This window comes from Neurospora tetraspora (assembly GCF_033439725.1).
Source record: "Neurospora tetraspora strain CBS 560.94 chromosome Unknown B0H65scaffold_3, whole genome shotgun sequence".
Lineage (NCBI taxonomy): Eukaryota > Fungi > Ascomycota > Sordariomycetes > Sordariales > Sordariaceae > Neurospora > Neurospora tetraspora.
The window spans coordinates 2,417,079-2,436,936 of NW_026944385.1; the positions used below are offsets into that span (position 1 = coordinate 2,417,079).

Sequence of the window (19,858 nt, forward strand, 5' to 3'; positions counted from 1 at the left end):
TAATTTCCTTCCAATCTGCCCTGGAACGACGATTTCATTCGAAGCCATATGACGCTGTCCTACAGCGCGCTTTTCCACAGCGCCCTCCCCGTCACCTGGCCCCTACGTGGACACCGCTGACTTGGACGCAGACTGTTCTATATACTTTCGAGCCCTTTTACCCCCGTCCTTCCACTTAATTCTTTGCTCCCAACATTCGATCAAGTGTTTCACGAACAGTGGCGGGAATTGACATGTTGAATGCAAGTGCAGGTTTTTGGCCGCCTATTGGCAGCTTATTCTCAAACGGGATGTCCCCCCTTTTTAGTGGCCCCTAACAGACATGTGCCAAGACTCTTAACATGTCAACAAAAGACCCCAACACCTTGTCCAACACCCATCTTATATGTATCAAAATGGCCTCCTTGATGCAACCCGAGTTTTTTTCTCCGACTCGGCGATTACCCATGTTTGGCCTATCGGCAAAGATATGGATTCCAGCACCGCCTCACGGAGTGCCGGAGTTGAGGAAACCCCCTTTCTCGGAAAAGCGAGATAATCAGACCAGCCAGGGCCCAGTTGGGGAAATTGCACGATACCGTACCGACGATTTGGCGAACAACTGAAAAGCGATTGCACACGAGGGCCAAAGAGCGAATATGGCTACAGACCGAGCTAGTAGGGTTGTACAATTGACCACTCGCCACCAGTGCTCCACGAGTCAGTTTTATTGGTAACCTTTTTGGGTGGATAGGTGAGGAAGGGGGGATGGGAGGTGAAGATCAAAAGAACCAGAACCCGCTCACGTGGTCCACCAACCCTCCAACCCAAAGAGCATCTCATATGGGCGAATCAGGCCAAATATAAACCACATGAGATCTTGAGGAAATCATCGGTGAAATGTCTCGCATGCACCCCAGCTACACCCAATGTTGCCATTGGATAGAAGCGAACGTTCGATGGCGGTGTGCAGGGGCGTGTGTTAGTTTCTAGCGGGAGAAGCCTTCGGCTAGACAACCAAAATGCTTCGAAATTCGAGACCCTGTGCTGGTCACTGGTCAACACCCCCTGATTATGAGCAAGGCCTGGAATAGCATGAGAGGGAAAAAAGAAAATTGACGACCCTAGGCCTCCGATCATTACCGATATATCCCGGATCGACTGCGTGTATAAGAACCGTTGGGCTGGGCTTGCAAGTCTACAAACAACAGGGAACTTCTCAACCCGACTGAACTTCCAGTCTCCTACTCATCACTCATCAATAATCCACTTACAAGTTTACGACTTCCAAGTCGAATAAACAAACCACAAAGATGGCCCTCTCAACCGAAGCCAACATCACCGTCAACCCCCCTTACCACCTCCGCGACGGCGCCACGCCCTCCCACTTCACCCCCTCCAACCTGCCCTGGATCACCGGCACATGGCACACCACGCACTCGACCAACACCGAGGAGCAATCGGACAAGCGCAACGCGCGCATCTGTCTGTCTCTCATCCGCGGCACCAACTCCGTCTCTTCGGACTCTGAAGGGTCCGACTCAGACATGGAGCCCGACAAGGACCGGATCCTCGCCGTGCGCTCGTACCAGAACCTACACTCGCCCGCGATCCAAGACGTCGGGCAAACCGATCTCTTCCTCGACGAGCTGGACCAGGGGTTCACGCAGGTGAACGGGCCCATCATGCGGCAGCGGTGGGAGATTTTGGCCTGGGGCAAGGAGGGACAGCTGGAGGAGTGGATGAATGAGGATGAAAGGAGCGGTTGGATCGTGGATAACTCTGGGGAGTCCAGGCCGGATTGGAGGAATAGCTATGTGGTGGTGTATATTGGAAACGATCTGGGGAAGCTGAAGAATGTGGGCGAGGGCACGATTGAGATTTGGGATCGGTTTGGTCCCAGTGGGCCGTTGAGGGAGGAGACGGTGGAGAAGATTAGGGAGGCGTTGAAGGGGCTGGCAGGGAAGGATGAGCGGTTTGCGAAGTTGGCACAGAGGTTGCAGAGGATGAGGATGGATGAGGGGAGGAGGAGTGAGGATGATGCGAGGATAAGGGGGTATTAGGTGGTGCTAGGTAGCGAGGTGGGTTGACAAAATGCGCGACAGAATGCTGCGCTGTTCGAGTTGATTCATGAAAAGGATGAAACGAACTTTTGACTTGTAAGTTTGGACGATGTCTTATAAGTTACCTACTAGAGGTGATAATGTGTAATAGTAATGCATTGGTTCACACATCCTGACCATCATATCGGGCTTGGCTCTTCTTCGTCTTCGAATTGTCTCGTGTGCTTTCTTTGCAGTGTGCTCAGCTCAGCATCATAACTTCCAGTGTCACGAGCAAGCTCCAGAATCTTGGGAGGTAGGTAGGTACTCAATCAAGGATCATCATGGAGTGTGGAAAGTAGGTGGCACTCGTGGACAATGTGAGGGAGGGACTGGCACCAGATTTACCGGAACAATAAATATCAAGGCAATATCAACCTCCAACTTGACAGCCAACAGCGGCAAAAGAAAGAAAAAGCAAGACACAACCACCGTTCGAACCCATTACCTCCTTCCTCCCAACCCATCACCCCATCTCACCTCCGAAAATGGTACAAAAAGATACAAAAAAAGTACCAACAACCGCTCAGCCAATCACACCAGTCAACCGTCGAAACACCTCAACCTTTTTGTTTTTGTCGTCTTTTTTTGTACTTGTGATTACCTTCTTCTGTCGCTGCAGATACTAACAGATCCCACTTGCAAGCAAGTGGTCGCGGTCTACGATGTGGAACGCTCTTTGGGTTACTTGAATGTACATCATCGTTCCCGAACCGACAGGTATCTTTTTCGGAGGTTTGAGGTGTTAGGACGGCTGATCACTGCGCCATCGGCCAAGCGGTTGTTGGTGAAAGAGCTACCAACCAGGTGGGTTATATACCCGTTAGGCTCCTGGTCTGGTCTGGGAAGGAAGGAGCGGCGGCAGGTGCGGGTGGCTGGAGGCTGGTGCGTGGTGGATTGTCCCGGGTGTAGGACATGGGATGGAAGGGGCAGCACGAACAACATCTACAACATGCACCAAGTGGAAGTGGAGGATCAGAATGGTGGAAGGTGTGATGGGAGGCAGTTGACATGTGGCAGGTCGCACCTCCCAGGCTTGCAACTACGGTGTGTATCTCGTTCCATGCCTTGACCGTGCTTGACTCACCTCCGCAATCCATAAGAACTTGAACCGGGAGTTTCCAGATTTCTCTTGGTGTCCGAGTCCATCTCATCTGATCACATCACATCCTTCGAACACACCAGAGATCAAAAACACTCCCCCCAAGCCCAGCAATATCAACTTCATCATGCAGCTTTACATTGGAGCAGTGTTCTGGACACTCGCTCTAGCCCGTGCTGTCCCTCCTCAATACATCAACTTTCCCTCTACCGACAATAACCACGATGCTTTCAACGGTCATTTGCATTCATTTGACCTCCGGAGCGCTGATCAGTTTCAACGGAACATAAGCATTGTCGGCCTGTCTGCCTCTGCCTCCGCGAACCGGCCTTTCGTCGAGTAAGCCCTGTTCTTCTCAGTCCTGTGAAGCTGCTTTTCGCTGACCTCGTTGCAACACCAGGTACAACTTCAACCTGACCGCAGGCCCCTTTGCCCCCGCCGCCTATTGTCACGCCTCCATCTCCACCCCTGATGCAAACAACCTCCTTACCACGGACTGGATTCAATGTGACCTTCCGCCGTTGGATTCAACCGACACCAAGTCGGACGACAAGGCCACTCCAACCTCCTACAGCCAATACCAAGGCTCGAGCAAGGTCCGCAGAATCGCTGCTGCAAGCCGAAGCGAAGTTTCCCGAGCCTCAACGGCCTTCAGATGGACTCAAAACCCTGAAGGAAGCGCCACCCTCGATGTTGACTCGAACATCACCGTAGCCAGGGACGGCGACGGCAACAGCAGAGGCGTCATCATCCGCCAGCAGGCTGTGTATGACATCCCGGCCGAGGATATCGTTGGCCACGCCGAGTACCGGGGACCACAGGAGGTGGACGCTCGGGTGCAGAAGACGGAGATCTGTGACGATGTGGATGGGAGCAAGACTTGCAACGAGATTGGCAATGCTGCATAGAATGCTATGGCAAAACACAGTGAAGAGAGTACCGGAAAAGTAGAGATATCTCCGCGGACTAAGGTCTTCATGATATTGAATATCATCAGTCCCGCACTCAGCGGCTTTACGTTGATCATATGGCCGATATTCGATTTCGTTTAGGCCATGCAATCTGAAGCTCACAGCACTGGTGCTTTTTCTGAGCGCAGCGAATCTCGTATTTGCTCTAAAGTACGGGTGCTGAGGCTTAGCGGTTTGTGTATACGCTATTTGTGTTATGCTTTGTTCTTTAGGACGCTATCCATAGCTTCGGTTCCGGTACACGGTTGATTCAGCGAAGTCTTCAATTACCATTAATACAGCAACTTCTTCACTGGCAATCTGCCTCTTCCTTCTCCTAGTTTCAGTTCTTCGTCATCTAACGACATGGACCGATGAACATCTCTTCAGCAGAACTTCTCAAAATCCAGCCCAGTGCCATTCATACCTCCTTCTCCATTACAAAGTTTCCTCATCTCAGCACCCAAATCATCCATCCCACCCTCTTCAACCACCTCTCGTAACTGTAACCGTCTTTGTAACGGTAGTCCTCCATCTCCCCCTACAACTCCAGTTTGTTCTTGTCCCCCGCCAGCCTGGTCCATCGGTCGGCCAACCTCATCATCACCACCACCATCGCCACCACCCTCGTTACCGTAGCCGTGGAGGTGTTAACCCTCGTGGTTGTGCTAATGCTGATACTCGTCACCGTCTGCGTCTGGGTTTGCGTCTGTGTCTGGGTAATAGTCCACGTTGGTCTCCCACCTCCCCCTCCTCCCCATCTTTGGGTGACGGTTGTCGTAAGGACTAGGGTCACGGTGCTGGCTGGGGCGGTAGCGGTCGTGGTAGTGGTGGTGGTGATGATGCTGCCGGGTGCTGTTGCTTTGATGGTCTTGGAGACAGTGAATGTTGTCGGAGGAACGGTGACACCGGGGAGTAAAGAGGTTTGGGTTTGTGTCCGAGTTTTGGTCGTTGTGTTGTTGTCTCTGTGGCGGTAATCGTGGCCGTTATCTGGGCGGTGTTGGTGCTGGTTGTGGTTGCAGTCGTGACGACCGTATTGGTAGACGTTTGTTGTCGAGGTAATCAACGTAACGAGTGTGATGACGGTGGTCAGTGTCGTCGTCAATGTTTGCGCAGGGCCCGTCTGGCCGGATGATGATGATGATGATATCCCGGACCCCGGTAGACTTGAACCTGAACCTGAACAGAGACCGTAAAGCGGCGGGTTACACCCGACGCCGCAGTGGTCGGGCGTAGAGCCGCACCAGCCCGAGGCAGAACAGCAGTCGCCGAAGGAGGACCGGTGACATGTTATACCTTCGGAGCGGCGGCCATCTGGGCTGACTTTTTGACTTTGGGCTTGGGCTGCTTGTGGTGAGAACAGGAGGAGGAGGAGGGGCGATGTTATGGCGAGGAGGAGGGGGAAGGAGGAGGAGCTAAGTAGCCTCATTGTGGTTGAGTGTGTAGCAGGTGGTCAGGTCTTTGAGAAGACAAGACATCTATACCGAACGGCCTGTCAATATTGGAGATGTTATGGCATGGAGTGGTGATATAAACGTTTTTTAAGAGACTTTTTCGTCCGAAAATACTCATGGGTTTCAGTCCCGCGGGATTCAACCATCCCTGATGGGACAGGCGCCAAAAAAATAAGTGCCGAAGAACATCTTCCATGTTATCATCCACAACATGCGTTTCAGCTCAAGTGCCAACTAAGCAACATTCCTTGATTCCTTGCCTGGAGGTTAATATGTTTTCTGTTCAAAGAACGCCATTGGACGGATAGCCGAGGCATCATATAGAACAGAAAGAGGCAGAGACGGGACATATAGGCAGCTTTTTATCCGTGCTTCCCCAACTCCCCATGAGCCGAGCGACCGGGTTTATATAATAGAGTAGAGAGCCTCAGAACCCGGAGTCTTCTAACCACCATTTTGGACGCTATTTTCCTTTTTTTTTTTTTTTTTTTTTTTTTTGGCTAAAAAGGTTGGTGTTGGACTGTATGCTTGGGAAGAGTTCAGGAATAGCATTCCTGTAGGTGTGTGCGTTAGCCAGGATTCGGTTGAACATGAAGTTAAACTCTAGTTTTTTGGCGTCGGATTCATCACTGCGGTCACAATGGAGTAATGGCGTCGGACTCACGAGCGTCTTGGATTCATGCTTTCTGGAAAGCCAAAGAATAAGAAAGATAGAGCAAGGGCTTCTGTTCGCACATTTGGTCAAGCTTGAAAAAAGACTTTTTGTCTGTAGCCCATGGCACGGGGAAACTGTTTTGTTTTTTACTCGGCTTTGGTACAGCATTTTCCGGGTAATGTGTCTCTAGACTCGGAGAGATTTCGGTCTGCTTCGGCAACCACCTTATCGATGTCGACTAATGACGCCGTGGTGCAGATACGATTTCCAGTGGCATGAGCGCTCCTTTCAGTCTGAACCTTCTCGGCAAAACAGTTCTTCCATTTGACAGCAGTAAAGAAATTGAAAACAGAAGGAAGGTGTGACGGCGTGGGCAACGACAGACGGCAAGAGCCGCCGCAGGTGCTATTTAATCCGGGTGACCCGTTATTCCGACATCGATGGTCAAAGTCACTGAATGGCAACCTGGAGAGCCAGTTGGAAGGTTGACTTGTATCGACACAAACCAAACGGGTCACAATCGGGTCACCGCGAGAGAAACCGAGAGGATCCCAGCGGAAGCAGAAGGCTCCATTACATTGTCACCGTCGCATTCCACCTGTCATCCACTTGCCTTCTCGTTCCATTCTGGTCATGCACCGGGATATCTTCACGACGCTGCAGTGCCGCCATGATCCATTCAACTGCGACTTTCCCGATCAAGCCACCAACGGTCGACCACAAGAAACGGGTTGTTCCAGTGGGTCATGCACCCGGTAATGCACACTGGGGGCTGCGCCGTTGTACCGCGGAATGCATCCGGTCTCGCCGGTTATGCTTTGTTCCGTTAGCTCGAGACAGCTACGGTCGGCCAAGTCGTTCACCGTCCTACCCCAGCAATCAATGGCTTCCATTTGACAAATCTTCGCACTGTTTTGGCGGTGACTACGAACGGTTGATCGCATCTTTCACGCTCATTTCTCCAAAGGGGTTTGACCCAAACACTACAACTCGAACAACCTACTACAATGACGACAGCAACGGAACCTGAAGCTGGACCGTCCACATTGGCGCCTGTATCGGAGCACTTACAAGAGCCGTTCCAGCAGCATATCATACCAGTAAGCATCCCAAAGAGGTAAATACAACATACACGGGTTCCAGTTCCTAATGACAACAAGGTCGAGAACTTCAATGACGGTCCTATGTTTGAGGTTGACAATATCGACGAAAAGTCTGACCCTGGATTCGAAGATGGCGAGTATGCATCACCGTTTCACTCTTACGTCAGAATATTCAAGTTGATCAGAGGTTAGCTATCGATCGGTCACTGTCTCTTTGAACAGAACGATTCGGGAGTACCGCCATATAAACGGCCGGTCGTACCACAACTATGACGGCGCCTACTACTGGTATAACCATTCTCCTCAGCCCAACAAGGTATACGGAAACTAACAGACCTCAAAGGGCACCAAACGATGACACACAAAATGATCATTTGGACATGGTGTATGCTCCTCTTCATGATACCGCCCGCAATACCTTTGACCCCATGTGGCTCTAACCCCCTTTATAGTCACCATATGATGTGTCTCGCTTACGACAATCAGCTGTTCCTTGCTCCCCTGAAAAATCCCCAGAGGGTGTTGGACGTCGGATGCGGAACTGGCATCTGGTGCCTGTTTGTTATTCCTTTTTGTTTCCCTTGTTCCTTCGCTGTTCGATACTGACAAACCTCAACTCATCAGTGATTTTGCAGAGCAGTTCCCGGGCGCCCAAGTCATCGGCACCGACATCTCCCCCATTCAACCACGCTGGGTCAGCCCCAACTGTAAATTTGAAATCGACAACTGCGAGCTCGAATGGACCTTTGCAGAAAACGAGTTCGACTACATACACATCAGCTCGCTCATCGGCTCCATCCAAGATTGGCCCAAACTCTACAAGGAAATTCTTCGCGCCCTCAAGCCCGGGGGATGGTTCGAGCAGCGAGAGTTCGCGCTTCCTGTCCGTGCTAACGAGGGTGCACTCCCCGAGGATTGCGTCTATGACGAGTGGGCCAGAATACTCTACGAGACCGGGTATTTAACAGGCTGCACGTGGCGGGTGACGGAACATTGGAAGGAGTGGCTGCGAGAAGCTGGCTTTACGGAGAAGATTCACACCCACCAGGTCAAGATACCCATCGGAGGCTGGCCGAAGGATAAGATCCAGAAAGAAATTGGGCTGTTCAACCGTCTTTCTATCGAGACTGGGCTGGAAGGAGCTGCAATTTATATTTGCAAAATGGTTTTGGGGTGGCATGATGTTGAGATCCAACTGTTCTTAGAGCGGATGAGGGCGGTTGTCAAGAACCCGAAGATACATGCTTATTTTCCTCTGTAAGTACTGATGGAATGATTCGGAACACCGCCGATAAGCTAACCATATCTTCTACAGGAAGTCAGTCTGGACTCAGAAGCCTTTCACTTGGGTAGAGAGACAGCTGTGTGTTTAGATGTGGTTTCTAGAGAAAAGTGGTATGTCAACCTTGACCTCCAACCTTCGTGATAGCGTTAAAGGCTCCCCAATGAGACAGATGTAAACACAAACTTCACACGATACTTGCCACAACTCGTCAGTCATACATCAACCTCAAACCAGTTCTGCCGAAAATTCTGCCCAACCCAAAAAACGGTTTCCAAAACCACAGGCGCAAAGTGATCATAACCCCTATTTATTCCAAATCCAATCCTCAACCTCAAAGCCTACCCATCTCTTCGCCAACCCGAAGATGGCATGCCATAATGCAGCCCTAAACCACTCACTTACCTCATTCCCTTAACCAAACCTAATCAAACCCTAACAAACTCCCAAACCGTCCCCTCCACCTCCTTTGTATCTCTCGCCACCAGTCCCCCCCGATCCTTCAAAAATTCAATCTTATACAACTTCTCCCAATGTGTCACCATCAAATACCCCCCTTTTCCTTCCGGTGTTGGTCTCACAGTCATCCACTCCCACCCGTTATGCTTGTACGCACTCGCAATGATATTCTGCCGCATGTCATGTCCCAAAAAGGTGCCCGAGGCCGCGTTGCGGAAGCCGAGCCACCCCGAGGTTTCGACGCAGTGCCAGTGCCAGTTGCATTGGCCTTTTGTTACACATGGATCTACCCTGCCCGAAAGCTCAAGACGGGATTTTTTAGTGATACTAATCAAATCCGGATCTGGAACGGGAACCAATCGCAAGCTCCCGTCGATTAGAGTCAGCGCCCGGCCGGTGGAGGATTCGATGAGGATAAAAGTTTGGTTGGGAACGGGGGCGGCGTGGCGGGTGTAGCGTGAGGGTGGTGGTCGTGGCTTGGAGGGCGGTGGTTGTGGCTTGGATTTTAGGGCATCGCCGGAAGGAGACGATGGAGCACTTTCATATGCTGGCGTGGGAGTTGAAGGTCGAGTGTGAGTTGCTGTTGGTGCGGGAGTTGAAGATCGGGTGTGAGGTGCTGTTGGTGCGGGAGAGAGGATGGTTAATGGCGGGAACTCGAGGTCGTCATGATCATGGGACATGTTGGAGGGGCTAGTGGTCGACCTACTCAGAAATGAGACGGTGACGTGTAAGCAAATGAATGAGAAGCCGAGAATGAGGACGAACAAGAAGTGGCGGATGGTGACGAACTTTATGGATGAGGAGGATGAGGACGAGGAGGAGTCGTGGAGCGACGACTTCGATCCTTCTCCTCCTTCTCCTCCTCCTCCTCCTTTCCTTCTTCTTGTCTGTCCGTTGCCGTCGAGCCTGGCTCCTCCTCCTTCTCCTACTCCTACTCCTCCTTCACTAGCCAAAGTCGTGCTCGTCTGGCTAGTATTATGCAACCGCAAGTTCCCAGTGCTTAAGGTAGTGGCCGTGTCACTTCGGTCTCTATTATTTCCGTTTCGGTCTCGGTTTCGGTTGTTGACAATTTGCCGTTCAATCTCATCGTGGTTCACAGCTCTCCATTGCATCAAGATGGTATTAGTAAAATGTTCATCATGATGATAAGAAGAAGAGGAATCCATTTCATGTAGGACCGAGTTGATGGTCTGTAGGTTTACCCCTTCAGCGCCGGCAACGGTATGGGCATCTGATGATGTGGGAGTGAGAAAGCCGTTGCCGCCGGCGGTGCTGGTGGTGCTTTCGGTGAGGGAGGAGTAGGGGATGCTGATGTCTGATTGGGCATCATCTTCGTTGTCGTTGTCGGAGTTGTCGGAGTTGGCGTTGGCATTGTCGTTGATGCTCCAATCGCGGGGAAGGGGTATCATGGGTGGTGGGCTTGGACTCCTTGAAGTCATGTTGGACTCTCTCTGGGGTGGTTATTCTGAGTGTAACTTCTTGTTCGATGTTGTTTAACTTAATGGAATTGAGCAGATATTTGGTTTGCACATGTAATGCTTAAACCTGTAAAAGAATTGAAGTTCGGATCTAAAGCCACGATGACGAGCAGGTCAGGTAAATATATACGTCTTACATACCACATGGACGTCGATCCTTGTCCAGGGTGGGGTTGGGCTTTGGGCGGCCAAACAAACAGCTTTCTCAGGGCGGCTGCTGCACCTTTCTGCATGTAAGTAATCGCTGGAAATTCGGGATTGGCCGCAGATTAGGTGTGGTTTGTTTCTCTCGTTTCGTTTGTTGGTTTTATCTTTCTGGGATTTTGGACGTTGAAGACCAACGAATGAAGGCCGATCAGATTGGCCGCCCTGGATTTGGGGTTGACGTGTGGGCCGGGCGGTTGTAGAGGGGCGAAGTACATAAGAGGCATCAAACGAACGGGAGATATCTACGTAATGGGAGAAGAAGCTAGGCTTAAAAGAGAACGTGGGGAAGACGGGTTGGTTTTGGGGATTATCATGAGTCTCTTTTGTCGAAGAGATTCTTTCTGATATAGGTCGAGACTGCAAATGTGCCGCCCGTGGTCTTGTATACCTAGGCGTTGCTCTCACAGGCGCTGGGTGTTGAACATGCATCATGGTTTCCACGGGTACTCCCCTTTGTCTGTTAAGGCACTAACATCTATATACCTAGGCTGTTTACCCGTCACGATAGGCAGGCTTAAGTGTGATAACCTCCGTTTGATAACTTTGAAGGGTGGCATAGGGCGTCAGATGCACACACACATTGCTAAAAACTGGATGATTATACATATCTACAAGTGGCTCAAGACCGAAACTCTATAACTTCTTCCGCAATCACTCATCGCTCCTCTCCACGCCTTCCGTCTCCTTAATCCGATAAACATACTTCACCGCACTCGCCTTTCCATCCCTCAACCTCTCCAATCCCTCTTGCACGCCCGCCAAGCCTCCGGGCAGCACCTCCGTCCTTTGGGCCTTAAACCAGCCCTCCTGCAGTCCCCTCGCCATATAGCGATACCAGACATACCCGAAGTCCTTCTCATCCCGATGCACGCTCCCAACATTAGTAGTACTCTGATCCACATAATCAGGCACGCCCATCTTGTCAAACAGGACAAAAGTCACCTTAGCCCTCACCTCCTTATCCCCCTTCTTCACCGGCTGGCTAAGCACCTGCGCCAAGTGCTCAGGCGTTCCCTTCTCCGACACCGCATCAAACGCATGCAGCAACGGCCTGCCGTTCAACGCCTTCTTGATGCCCTCGACAACCGCCTTTTCGCCCTCGCGGTAATCAATCAGCACATCGCCCTTTGACTGGTCCAGAAGCGGAGCGATCCTCTCGCTACCCGCGCGCCCAGCGATGCAGATCAAAGGGTGGATGTTACTCTTCTTCGCCAGCTGCAGGGCGTAATACCCGACAGCCGACGACGCACCATAAATAACCAGCGGGGTGTTTTCGCGCTCCTCATCGGGAACGGCCTTAGTCCACGGCTCCGGCAAGCCCAAGCGGGAGAAGAGCCCCAGGGCGGCGGTCATGGCGGCTAGCGGCAGAGCGGCGGCCTCCTCGAAGCTGGTTTCTTGAGGGATGTGGAAGGTGGTGTGTTGCCATGCCACGGCGTACTCGGCGAAGCTGCCGTGGGGGGAGAACATCTCGTGGAAGGCGGCGACGCGGTCGCCCGGTTTGAACTCCCATACGCGCGAGCCGACTTTTTCGACGATGCCGGCGATGTCGTCGCCTTGGTTGAGGGGAGGCTTGTCGGGCATCCATTCGGGGAGCTTCCAGTCTTTGGGGTTGCAGCCGCTGACGATGACGCGGATGAGGACCTGGTCATCGTTGGGCTCGGGGATGGGAGAGTCGATGATTTGGACCTTGGGCCCTGAGGATGGTGAGAGTGTTAGTTGGTGGTTCTTTGGGCGGTTTCATTTTGCTGGGGAGCTGGGGTAAAGCTTACCGGCTGCTACGATGGCTTCCTTCATCTTGACTGAGGTATGTTCAAGGTGTTTGTCTGTTTAGCTGTGATTTGAGCAGTTCGAGGTTGATCAAGTGAACGAGTCTGCAGGCGTCAAGGAAGAGGCTTCGTAGGAGGTAGTTTATGATAGTTTGAGAGAAGTCAGGATCGTATAAGAAGCCGAGCCATCAAGGTGGGCGGTCAGTTTGATTTATAATATACACAGTCCAAGGAAACACTAAACATGTGGAATTTCGATAGCGTCATCGAAGGCAACGTTGACACGATCTCCATGTCGCGGGCGGGACGAACGAGAAGGCCGAGCGGTTGGGGCGGATTGTAACCCATTCAACATTCACACCGAGGCACCGTGGAGACCCCGGATCGTCGATTACCAATTCATCTTGCGTACTGTGGATTCCGAACCCACGATCTTGGTGGATTTACTGGCTTTAACCCGGGATTCCACGTGTAGAAGGAAAAGAAGTCTCCGAACAGTATCCATGGCCCGGAACTATTTCCGGGTTACTTACCGACCCCGACTTACCGGAATCCCGGATGCTGTCATTTGCTTGGCATCAAGGTGACTAAAACGGGCTGCCTAAAGCGACTGTGTATTTGGCTAAAGCGATTGTGTGCTGACAGAAGGTACAAGTCGTCCAAGGTAACGGGGAAGGTTAGGATTTGTTAGTGTTAGGGTTGGCGGTTAGGGTTAGTTAGGATTAGTTCCGGGAGTCCAGGGGGCTGGCGAGAGACCCCCGCATTGTGAATGTGAAAAAGGTGTTCGGAAAGACGTTGTTTTGAGCTCTCGTTGTCGTCGTTCAAGAAGATGATTTTTGGTGGTGTTTCGCGATGGACCCGATGCCAAGAGCTGGAGATTTTGCAGCAAGAAGCCTGCTCCACACAGTCGCTGCGGCCGATTACACAGTTGCTTTAGGCACCCCGGACTAAAAGGTCCTTTGCTCCACCCGAATTGGGACTTTTATCCCATCACAATCACTTGCCGAAGACTGAAAGAAGCTCATGCACTCTTTCCAAACTTGAGACACAACATTTTCTCTCATTCCGTTAGAAGGCAACCTAAAATATGCTTCTTACCCCACCGGAAGCTCCCGGAGGGATACGACCATCAGACGCTGCTGCCGGTATCTTCTTCCGTCTGATACATAGACTCTGACACTATGACCGTCAGACATGAAGGATGAAACCGTTAGGTAGGATTCCGATAGGTGGAAGAACTGACTGTATCAAGGAGTTCTAAAATCGTAGTCCCATTGAGCGGCTACAGGGCTGGACGACTTGGAAAACGGAGCAATTGCGGGATCTTCTACGAATATCACAAGTGCACGACGGAAAGCCAAAGCAATATTCAAAGTTCAGCTCCAAAATATTCACATGCATTCAGGCGAATCCCTATACCATGTTATCACCAAACCATCCCACCCTCTTCACATCCCCTTCCTAATCTCATCTTCCAACCCTGCACCTATATACCACCCCCCTCGCTTACTGAGAAACATCAGTCCCAGCAAACCCCAAAAGCTCGTTCCACTTCTGCGCCGTAGAAGCGTCCCTCGTTCCAAGAGCCTGGATCTGGGCCTTGGCATCCAAGCACGCCGTCTTGGCCGCCGCGTTGGCCTGGCAGACGTTGGTCAGCTGGTCGCAGATGCGGTTGGTGATGATGTTGGGGTTGAGCGCCTCCTGCTGGCCCTTGGCGACGAGCGCGTCCTTGGCCTGGAAGGTGAATTCGGTGGCCTTGCGGTTGGCGCGGCCGCCGACGAAACTCATGGTGGGAACGCAGAGACCAAAGTCGGCGCCGGCGAGGGTGGACTTTTGGACGCCGTTGTTACCGGTGTTACCGGTGTTGCCGGTGTTGGCGTTGTTGTTACCGTTGTTGTTGTTGTTGTTGTTGTTGTTGTTGTTGTTGTTGTTGTTGTTGTTGTTGTTGTTGTTGTTGTTACCGACATTGGCAGCCGCGGAGGTGGCGGCGGGCTGGACAATGGTGGTCAGAGTCCTGACCTTACCGCACTTGGACGCGGCGCTGGTGGCAGCAGGAGCAGCGGAAGTGACGGCGGAGGTAACAGCACCAGTATTTCCGTTGTTGCCAGTGTTGTTATTGTTGTTTCCCTTGTTGTTACCAGCAGCAGGCGTGGTGGTAGAGCCGCTGGAGCTCTGGGCAGTGAAGTTGGTGAAGCCATTGGCTTTCACGATATCCGCAACACTCAATCCGTCGTTGGTGAACGGAGTGGTGAGAGACTTGGCGGAGTTGGCATTCTGGACATCAGCGCCGGTCACAGCCGGGTCAACAAGGGGAACGATGCCTCTGAGCTCTTTGGTGGCCGGCAGAGCTGGATCGGAGCAGATGGAAGGAATGGAGACAACGAAGGGGTTGAAGTTCTTTTCAGCGGCGACAAGCTTCTTGGCTGCGTCAATGACGGCCTTGTCATTGCCGAGTTGCGAAACAATTTTGTCGGCAAGGGTAAGCTAGATATCTGTCAGTAAGGAAGGGTATAGGCAAGCTTTTAGATGTACTGACCTTGTCACAGGCGTTGGCACCGGCGAGCAGGACACCGGGAGTGGCGCCGGCAAGGGTGGGAGCAACACCAGGGCTGCCAAAGTTGCTCAGAGAGGAGATGATGTTGGCAACAGACTGTTCCTGACCGAAGCGAGCTTCGGCAGTGGCCAAAAGAAGGGCGGCAAGAGCAAGTTTGGAGTACATGATGATCAAGCTTTTCTGATATGACGGGTGAAAAAAACTGGTAGTTTAGAGGATGCAAGAATGCTGAATATGGAAGAAGCGAAGACCGGCCGAGCGGTTTGGAAAGAAGTCAAGTGAAAGAGTAAAAGAGTGAGAAGAACGAAATAGTTACCAGAACTGTAGAGACCGAAGACCCGAAAGAAGAGAGTGAAGCTGAATGATGAGAAGGAAAGAGAAATTGGTGATGTTTACGGGAGGACAGTTGAGTTATATAGAAACGATCATGGCATCCGAGCGCTCTGGACCCAGGATCAAAGACCATCTGATATCATACAGGCAAACAACAGATCAGGTACTGGGGGAAAGGGGGATTGTTGATGTCGTCCCATCTCAGACAAGGCATTGCTGTCCCTGCGTCAAGTGTTTCTGGTAAGGCTAGGGGAATCCCCTGCCCAAACTCCATGGGCGGTAAACAGAACACCATCTCATCAGCCTGGTGAACTCCGGGTCCATGCTGAGATTCACCTGAACCTTGGCAGATCTTGCCGGCGGTCTGGCCAGATGCTGGCTGGATCATGGGGATCTTGAGACGCAAGCGATGATGCCCCCAGGTTCTTGCTAAAGAAGAACTCGAGAACCACAGACGCTTGGAAACATTGCTCACTGCTCACTGCTCACTTCACCACCATATTGAAGGTGGCATTCGGGAAGTTTCAAGGAGAGCCATTCTGGGACAGCTAGCCTTGAAGTTTACCGAGGCTTGATATTGGGCCATTGTAAGAGTTGGCGCCCGGGGGAAGAACTGGGCATGTTCCCGGGGAGTGAGGCTCATCAGAGCGGAATGTGGTGGTCGATGAAGGTCCGGATCCTGATCCTGGTGTTTCCTTTTGTTAGCGCAGGGACGCCCGTAGCATCAGTCTGTCAACATGCAGGCATTGTGAATAAGCTTAAAATTTTGGCGTTTGTATTAGATGACATGAGGTCGCGATGAGGATGGAGGTGTGGTGGTGAGGGTGAGAAAGTCGAGGTTGGATTTTGGTTCGGATGTTTCTCGCTTCGGCGTTGCAAGCCCTGTCAGCCACTGTTAGCGCCTCACTAGCCCGCTTTCGATGACATCAAACCAGGGTTGAGACGCTCCCGAGACGTCGGCACTTTTCTCTCCCGGACTCCTCCCCATCTCTCGCCTGAACTCTTCCATCTCCTCCATCTCCTCGTCGCCGACAGATGTCACGATGCCCTCAGCAAATCTGATTCCCGATTTTAGTCATGGATTATCGATTGATTCAAGCAGTTTCGGAGGTCCGTCCCGCACTTCCACCGGGGCTCAGATACGCCGAGATGCGCTGCAATGCACCGTGACGACAACTTCTTCTCACAATGACATGACATCGTCCGGACATCTCAGCACGAGGCCAGTACCGGCACCATGGAGGTGTTCCTCGTCACTTTGTCTTCCGGTCATCTCGCCACGACAACAGTCCATACCGAACATGGTTCATCCACTCCGGCCTAGAAGCGGACAGCATCGATGCTACTTCCTTGGAGAATGTTAGCTGCTTACCTATTCTTCACATCATCTTGAAATAGGAGACGAACCAGGTTGTCTCTGATGGCCTGCAACGCCCTCATAGGCCCTCTCAGCTCACTTCTCACCTCATGATCATCCAGGCTGAAATACGTTCGGCTGTACGAGTGGAAGGCCCGGTGCTTTGTTGGTCCAGTGGCCGACATCTCTGTCTCGTCCGTCTCCTCAGTCCCTTTGCCCTCCTCACACATCACTTCTTCATGACCCAACATGTTCAAGCAGTCCGGATCAACAATAAGCCAAAATTCCTCCAGCCTCTCAAACCTTCTCATCACATTGGCCACACATCTGGCGCAAAAGGGCGGGTCGGCATCGGGATAGTGGATCTCTAGATCCATCCTCCCTTCCCCGTCGCCGTCAGGCCCGTCAGGCCCCGGCCCCCCCGCAACCCCGACATGTGTCCAGTGCATACACTCATGCCTCCACATGGCCTGCAATTCCTCCAGGCTCAACCCAACCCCTTCGTCGCCGTTGGGGTCGTCCTCGGTCGAATTCCCCCACTCGTTCCATCCAGATCGGAAGTACCTCACCGCGAACCGCCGGGCGCCCGTAAACACAATGTGTTCGAAATCGGCCCAGTCCACCGCCGCCATGGTTTCCTTTGGTCCGGCATCCGCTCCTCCGAAGCAGATGAGATCGGTGGTCAGGTCGAGGGTCAAGTTGGTCATGGACGCAGGCGGGCTACCATATCTTGGCATGGGCACAAGTATCTTGCGCTCCATGGCCCGGACGTGTCGGATCACGGCCGAGCGAGCGTCCTGGCAGGCAAGTGAAAGATTTCGCAGGTTCAGGTCTGCGGATTGGTGTCGGTCCGGAATGAGTTGCATGTCCCAGTCCACCCAGCTGGTGTCTGGGAGCTTCTGGAGGAAGTGAAGACATGGGGAGAGGGCGGCTGCGTGGTCCCAGACTATGTCTTGGAGTTCTGGAGGGAGACGGACGAATTGGGTGAACGCCATTGTTTGTTGGTGGCTTAGTGATGATTTCCTCGGAAGAACAAGGAAGGGAGGCTAGGTAAGTTGATCGATATACCAAATAGCTGAATCCGAATTTCTCCATACAGGTAAGTCTTTGAAGTGCTTCTTCCCAAGTCGAGATCCGCCAGCACCAAGCACGTGGCCACACCTTCAAGCTATCACATGGCACATTGCAATGGAGCTTCTGGAATTGTCCAATCATCTTACAAAGGCGAATCGTTCCAAGATAAAGCCCCTTTGACGGTCAGACATCATCATGATGCAACAGCTAGCTCTTGGTCGGGGTTAGGGTTTATGGAGCTCCTGAAGCTGAAGATGGAAATGTGCCGTCTCATCTCTCTGCACATCAAACAGATGCTATCCGGGTTACGGAGTAGCTTCGTCTCGGCCTTATCGAGCATTGGAAGGAAAATCCCGTGAGGGTTTATTAAATGTCGCCAACTCCGTAGATGTTCGACAGCCATGTTGTTATAATCACTTTTTTTTCATTATACCTCTAGACTTCTTGCTGTCGTCCTGAAACAACATCTCGTTAACTGCCTTGTTACACCTTCCCCAAGCCCCCAAGCTAATACCCAGAAGACAGACACTCTTCTTCTTTTCGACGAGGACCTGCTCACTTACCTACCTAACCTGGCTTGCTTCGACCCTTTCGGTCGGTAGTCCTTAGTCCTGACGAAGCGGATATCGTTTTCAAAGCTTCCCGGGAGGCGGTTGGCATGCACCACAGGTAGTACCTAGCATGCACCCCTCAATACCAAACGTCAACGACATAACGCCGTACTCCGTTGGCTTGCCAGCCTTGCCAATGAATCTCGGAATGAAGCTGTATGACAAGCACGTAAGATTTATTGGCACGATGGATGGTTCCCAGAAGGAAGTGCCGGGGTGGTACAGCATTGAAGAAGGAGAAGCACAAGCATCATGAGATGCAACATGGAACAACCCGGCGTACGAGGCTCTATGTAGGAGATCCATGGAGACGGGAGCCCCGTGGGGATGGGGCCGCACGTGGGTATTAGACGGGGCGGCGATGCTCGAGACGGTGTTTGTTTGTTTCTTTGGGATCCAGTCGAGATGTTGATGGTACGTATAGTTCGGGTGGGATATGTTCATGGTCTCGTCGTTGATGTGCGAGAGGATTAGGAATGGTATGGAATGGTTCAAGGAGTGATGTTACCTATCCCCGGAGATAAGAAGCTTACCTCCATTCACAAACTGCGAGTACGCGGCGCCAATTCCGAATCCCATGGCTACGGTCTCTGGTGAGAAGCATCGGGTGTGAGGAATGTCTTCCTCGTGCTCACTGTGCTCACTGTGCTCACTGTAAGCTTTCCGTTACAACGCCTCTCGTCCCTCTTCCCGCTCCCGCCAAAGACGGAAGGTGATAGGATACCGGCAAAACACTTCTTGGCAGCGGGCCAATCAGCAGCATGGACCAATCTTTGGGAAGAGGAAGGAGGAGCGAAGAAAGCTTGTGTTAGGTCGGCGGGCGGCCTTGTGCATCCGACGAAGCTTGTCAACGCCATCCCATCCCAGCCAAGCATCAGCCATTCAAATTCAATAGGCTGACTTTCCCCCCAGCCTAACTGCATCGACCGACGACGGTTGTTGTGTCGGCATCGTGCCGCTGTCCGCCCTACGGATGGAGTGTTTGCTGGTGGTGGTGTTCAGCTTTCTGACAAATGTGCATATCCCCGGATCGACGTCTTCCCGGTACTCTTCCGGACAGTCATGGAAAACAGTTTTGTGCACACTTTTATGCACGCCATGAGTACAACAACCATACAACCTCACAACGTCCGATATATTTCCCTGCCGCCCTCTTTTGGCGCCTTTCCTTTCCGGGAATGCAACCTGAGCGACCTCGCACTTGTTGGGAACCGATGAACAGCCTAGAAGAACAAAAGTGACGCTATGGACAGTCTGGACTGCCCGCTCTCACCCGCCGATACCCCAGAAACTGAGAACAAGCGTTGCGTTCGTGATGTGCGATCGAGTGACGGAATGGAATCTCGGCCCCTCTCGGCCCCACGGAATCACAGTCCCTACAGGGCTCCATTC

The 19,858-nt window shown here is 52.1% G+C and overlaps 8 protein-coding genes across 8 annotated transcripts; 3 read left to right on the top strand and 5 right to left on the bottom strand.

The window, feature by feature from the left end:
* Positions 1-949: 949 nt before the first annotated feature.
* On the top strand, positions 950-2,203 carry B0H65DRAFT_159924 (uncharacterized protein). The gene has a single exon (XM_062821220.1). The coding sequence runs from the start codon at positions 1,293-1,295 to the stop codon at positions 2,040-2,042; it is 750 nt and encodes a 249-aa protein (XP_062683021.1). The 5' UTR covers positions 950-1,292; the 3' UTR covers positions 2,043-2,203.
* A 1,107-nt stretch (positions 2,204-3,310) lies between these two features.
* On the top strand, positions 3,311-4,091 carry B0H65DRAFT_571365 (uncharacterized protein; the record flags this gene model as incomplete). Its single annotated transcript, XM_062830481.1, has 2 exons — positions 3,311-3,522; positions 3,584-4,091. The coding sequence occupies 2 exons, from the start codon at positions 3,311-3,313 to the stop codon at positions 4,089-4,091; spliced, it is 720 nt and encodes a 239-aa protein (XP_062683022.1).
* A 223-nt stretch (positions 4,092-4,314) lies between these two features.
* On the bottom strand, positions 4,315-5,650 carry B0H65DRAFT_461765 (uncharacterized protein). Its single transcript, XM_062826617.1, has one exon. The coding sequence runs from the start codon at positions 5,560-5,562 to the stop codon at positions 4,675-4,677; it is 888 nt and encodes a 295-aa protein (XP_062683023.1). The 5' UTR covers positions 5,563-5,650; the 3' UTR covers positions 4,315-4,674.
* Positions 5,651-7,083: 1,433 nt separating this feature from the next.
* On the top strand, positions 7,084-8,887 carry B0H65DRAFT_159977 (S-adenosyl-L-methionine-dependent methyltransferase). Its single transcript, XM_062821221.1, has 7 exons — positions 7,084-7,342; positions 7,403-7,482; positions 7,538-7,633; positions 7,689-7,730; positions 7,798-7,902; positions 7,970-8,602; positions 8,661-8,887. The coding sequence occupies exons 1-7, from the start codon at positions 7,250-7,252 to the stop codon at positions 8,716-8,718; spliced, it is 1,107 nt and encodes a 368-aa protein (XP_062683024.1). The 5' UTR covers positions 7,084-7,249; the 3' UTR covers positions 8,719-8,887.
* Positions 8,634-10,679, bottom strand: B0H65DRAFT_160039 (uncharacterized protein). Its single transcript, XM_062821222.1, has 2 exons — positions 9,876-10,679; positions 8,634-9,788 (listed from the first exon to the last, which is right to left on the bottom strand). The coding sequence occupies exons 1-2, from the start codon at positions 10,523-10,525 to the stop codon at positions 9,056-9,058; spliced, it is 1,383 nt and encodes a 460-aa protein (XP_062683025.1). The 5' UTR covers positions 10,526-10,679; the 3' UTR covers positions 8,634-9,055.
* A 737-nt stretch (positions 10,680-11,416) lies between these two features.
* Positions 11,417-12,777, bottom strand: B0H65DRAFT_160140 (chaperonin 10-like protein). The gene is made up of 2 exons (XM_062821223.1): positions 12,541-12,777; positions 11,417-12,465 (listed from the first exon to the last, which is right to left on the bottom strand). Exons 1-2 carry the CDS (start codon positions 12,563-12,565, stop codon positions 11,423-11,425), a joined length of 1,068 nt encoding a protein of 355 aa, XP_062683026.1. The 5' UTR covers positions 12,566-12,777; the 3' UTR covers positions 11,417-11,422.
* Positions 12,778-13,844: 1,067 nt separating this feature from the next.
* Positions 13,845-15,421, bottom strand: B0H65DRAFT_160174 (uncharacterized protein). Its single transcript, XM_062821225.1, has 2 exons — positions 15,074-15,421; positions 13,845-15,021 (listed from the first exon to the last, which is right to left on the bottom strand). Exons 1-2 carry the CDS (start codon positions 15,254-15,256, stop codon positions 14,044-14,046), a joined length of 1,161 nt encoding a protein of 386 aa, XP_062683027.1. The 5' UTR covers positions 15,257-15,421; the 3' UTR covers positions 13,845-14,043.
* Positions 15,422-16,302: 881 nt separating this feature from the next.
* On the bottom strand, positions 16,303-18,077 carry B0H65DRAFT_160172 (uncharacterized protein). Its single transcript, XM_062821224.1, has one exon. It carries the CDS (start codon positions 17,774-17,776, stop codon positions 16,793-16,795), a length of 984 nt encoding a protein of 327 aa, XP_062683028.1. The 5' UTR covers positions 17,777-18,077; the 3' UTR covers positions 16,303-16,792.
* Between the last annotated feature and the right edge of the window lie 1,781 nt (positions 18,078-19,858).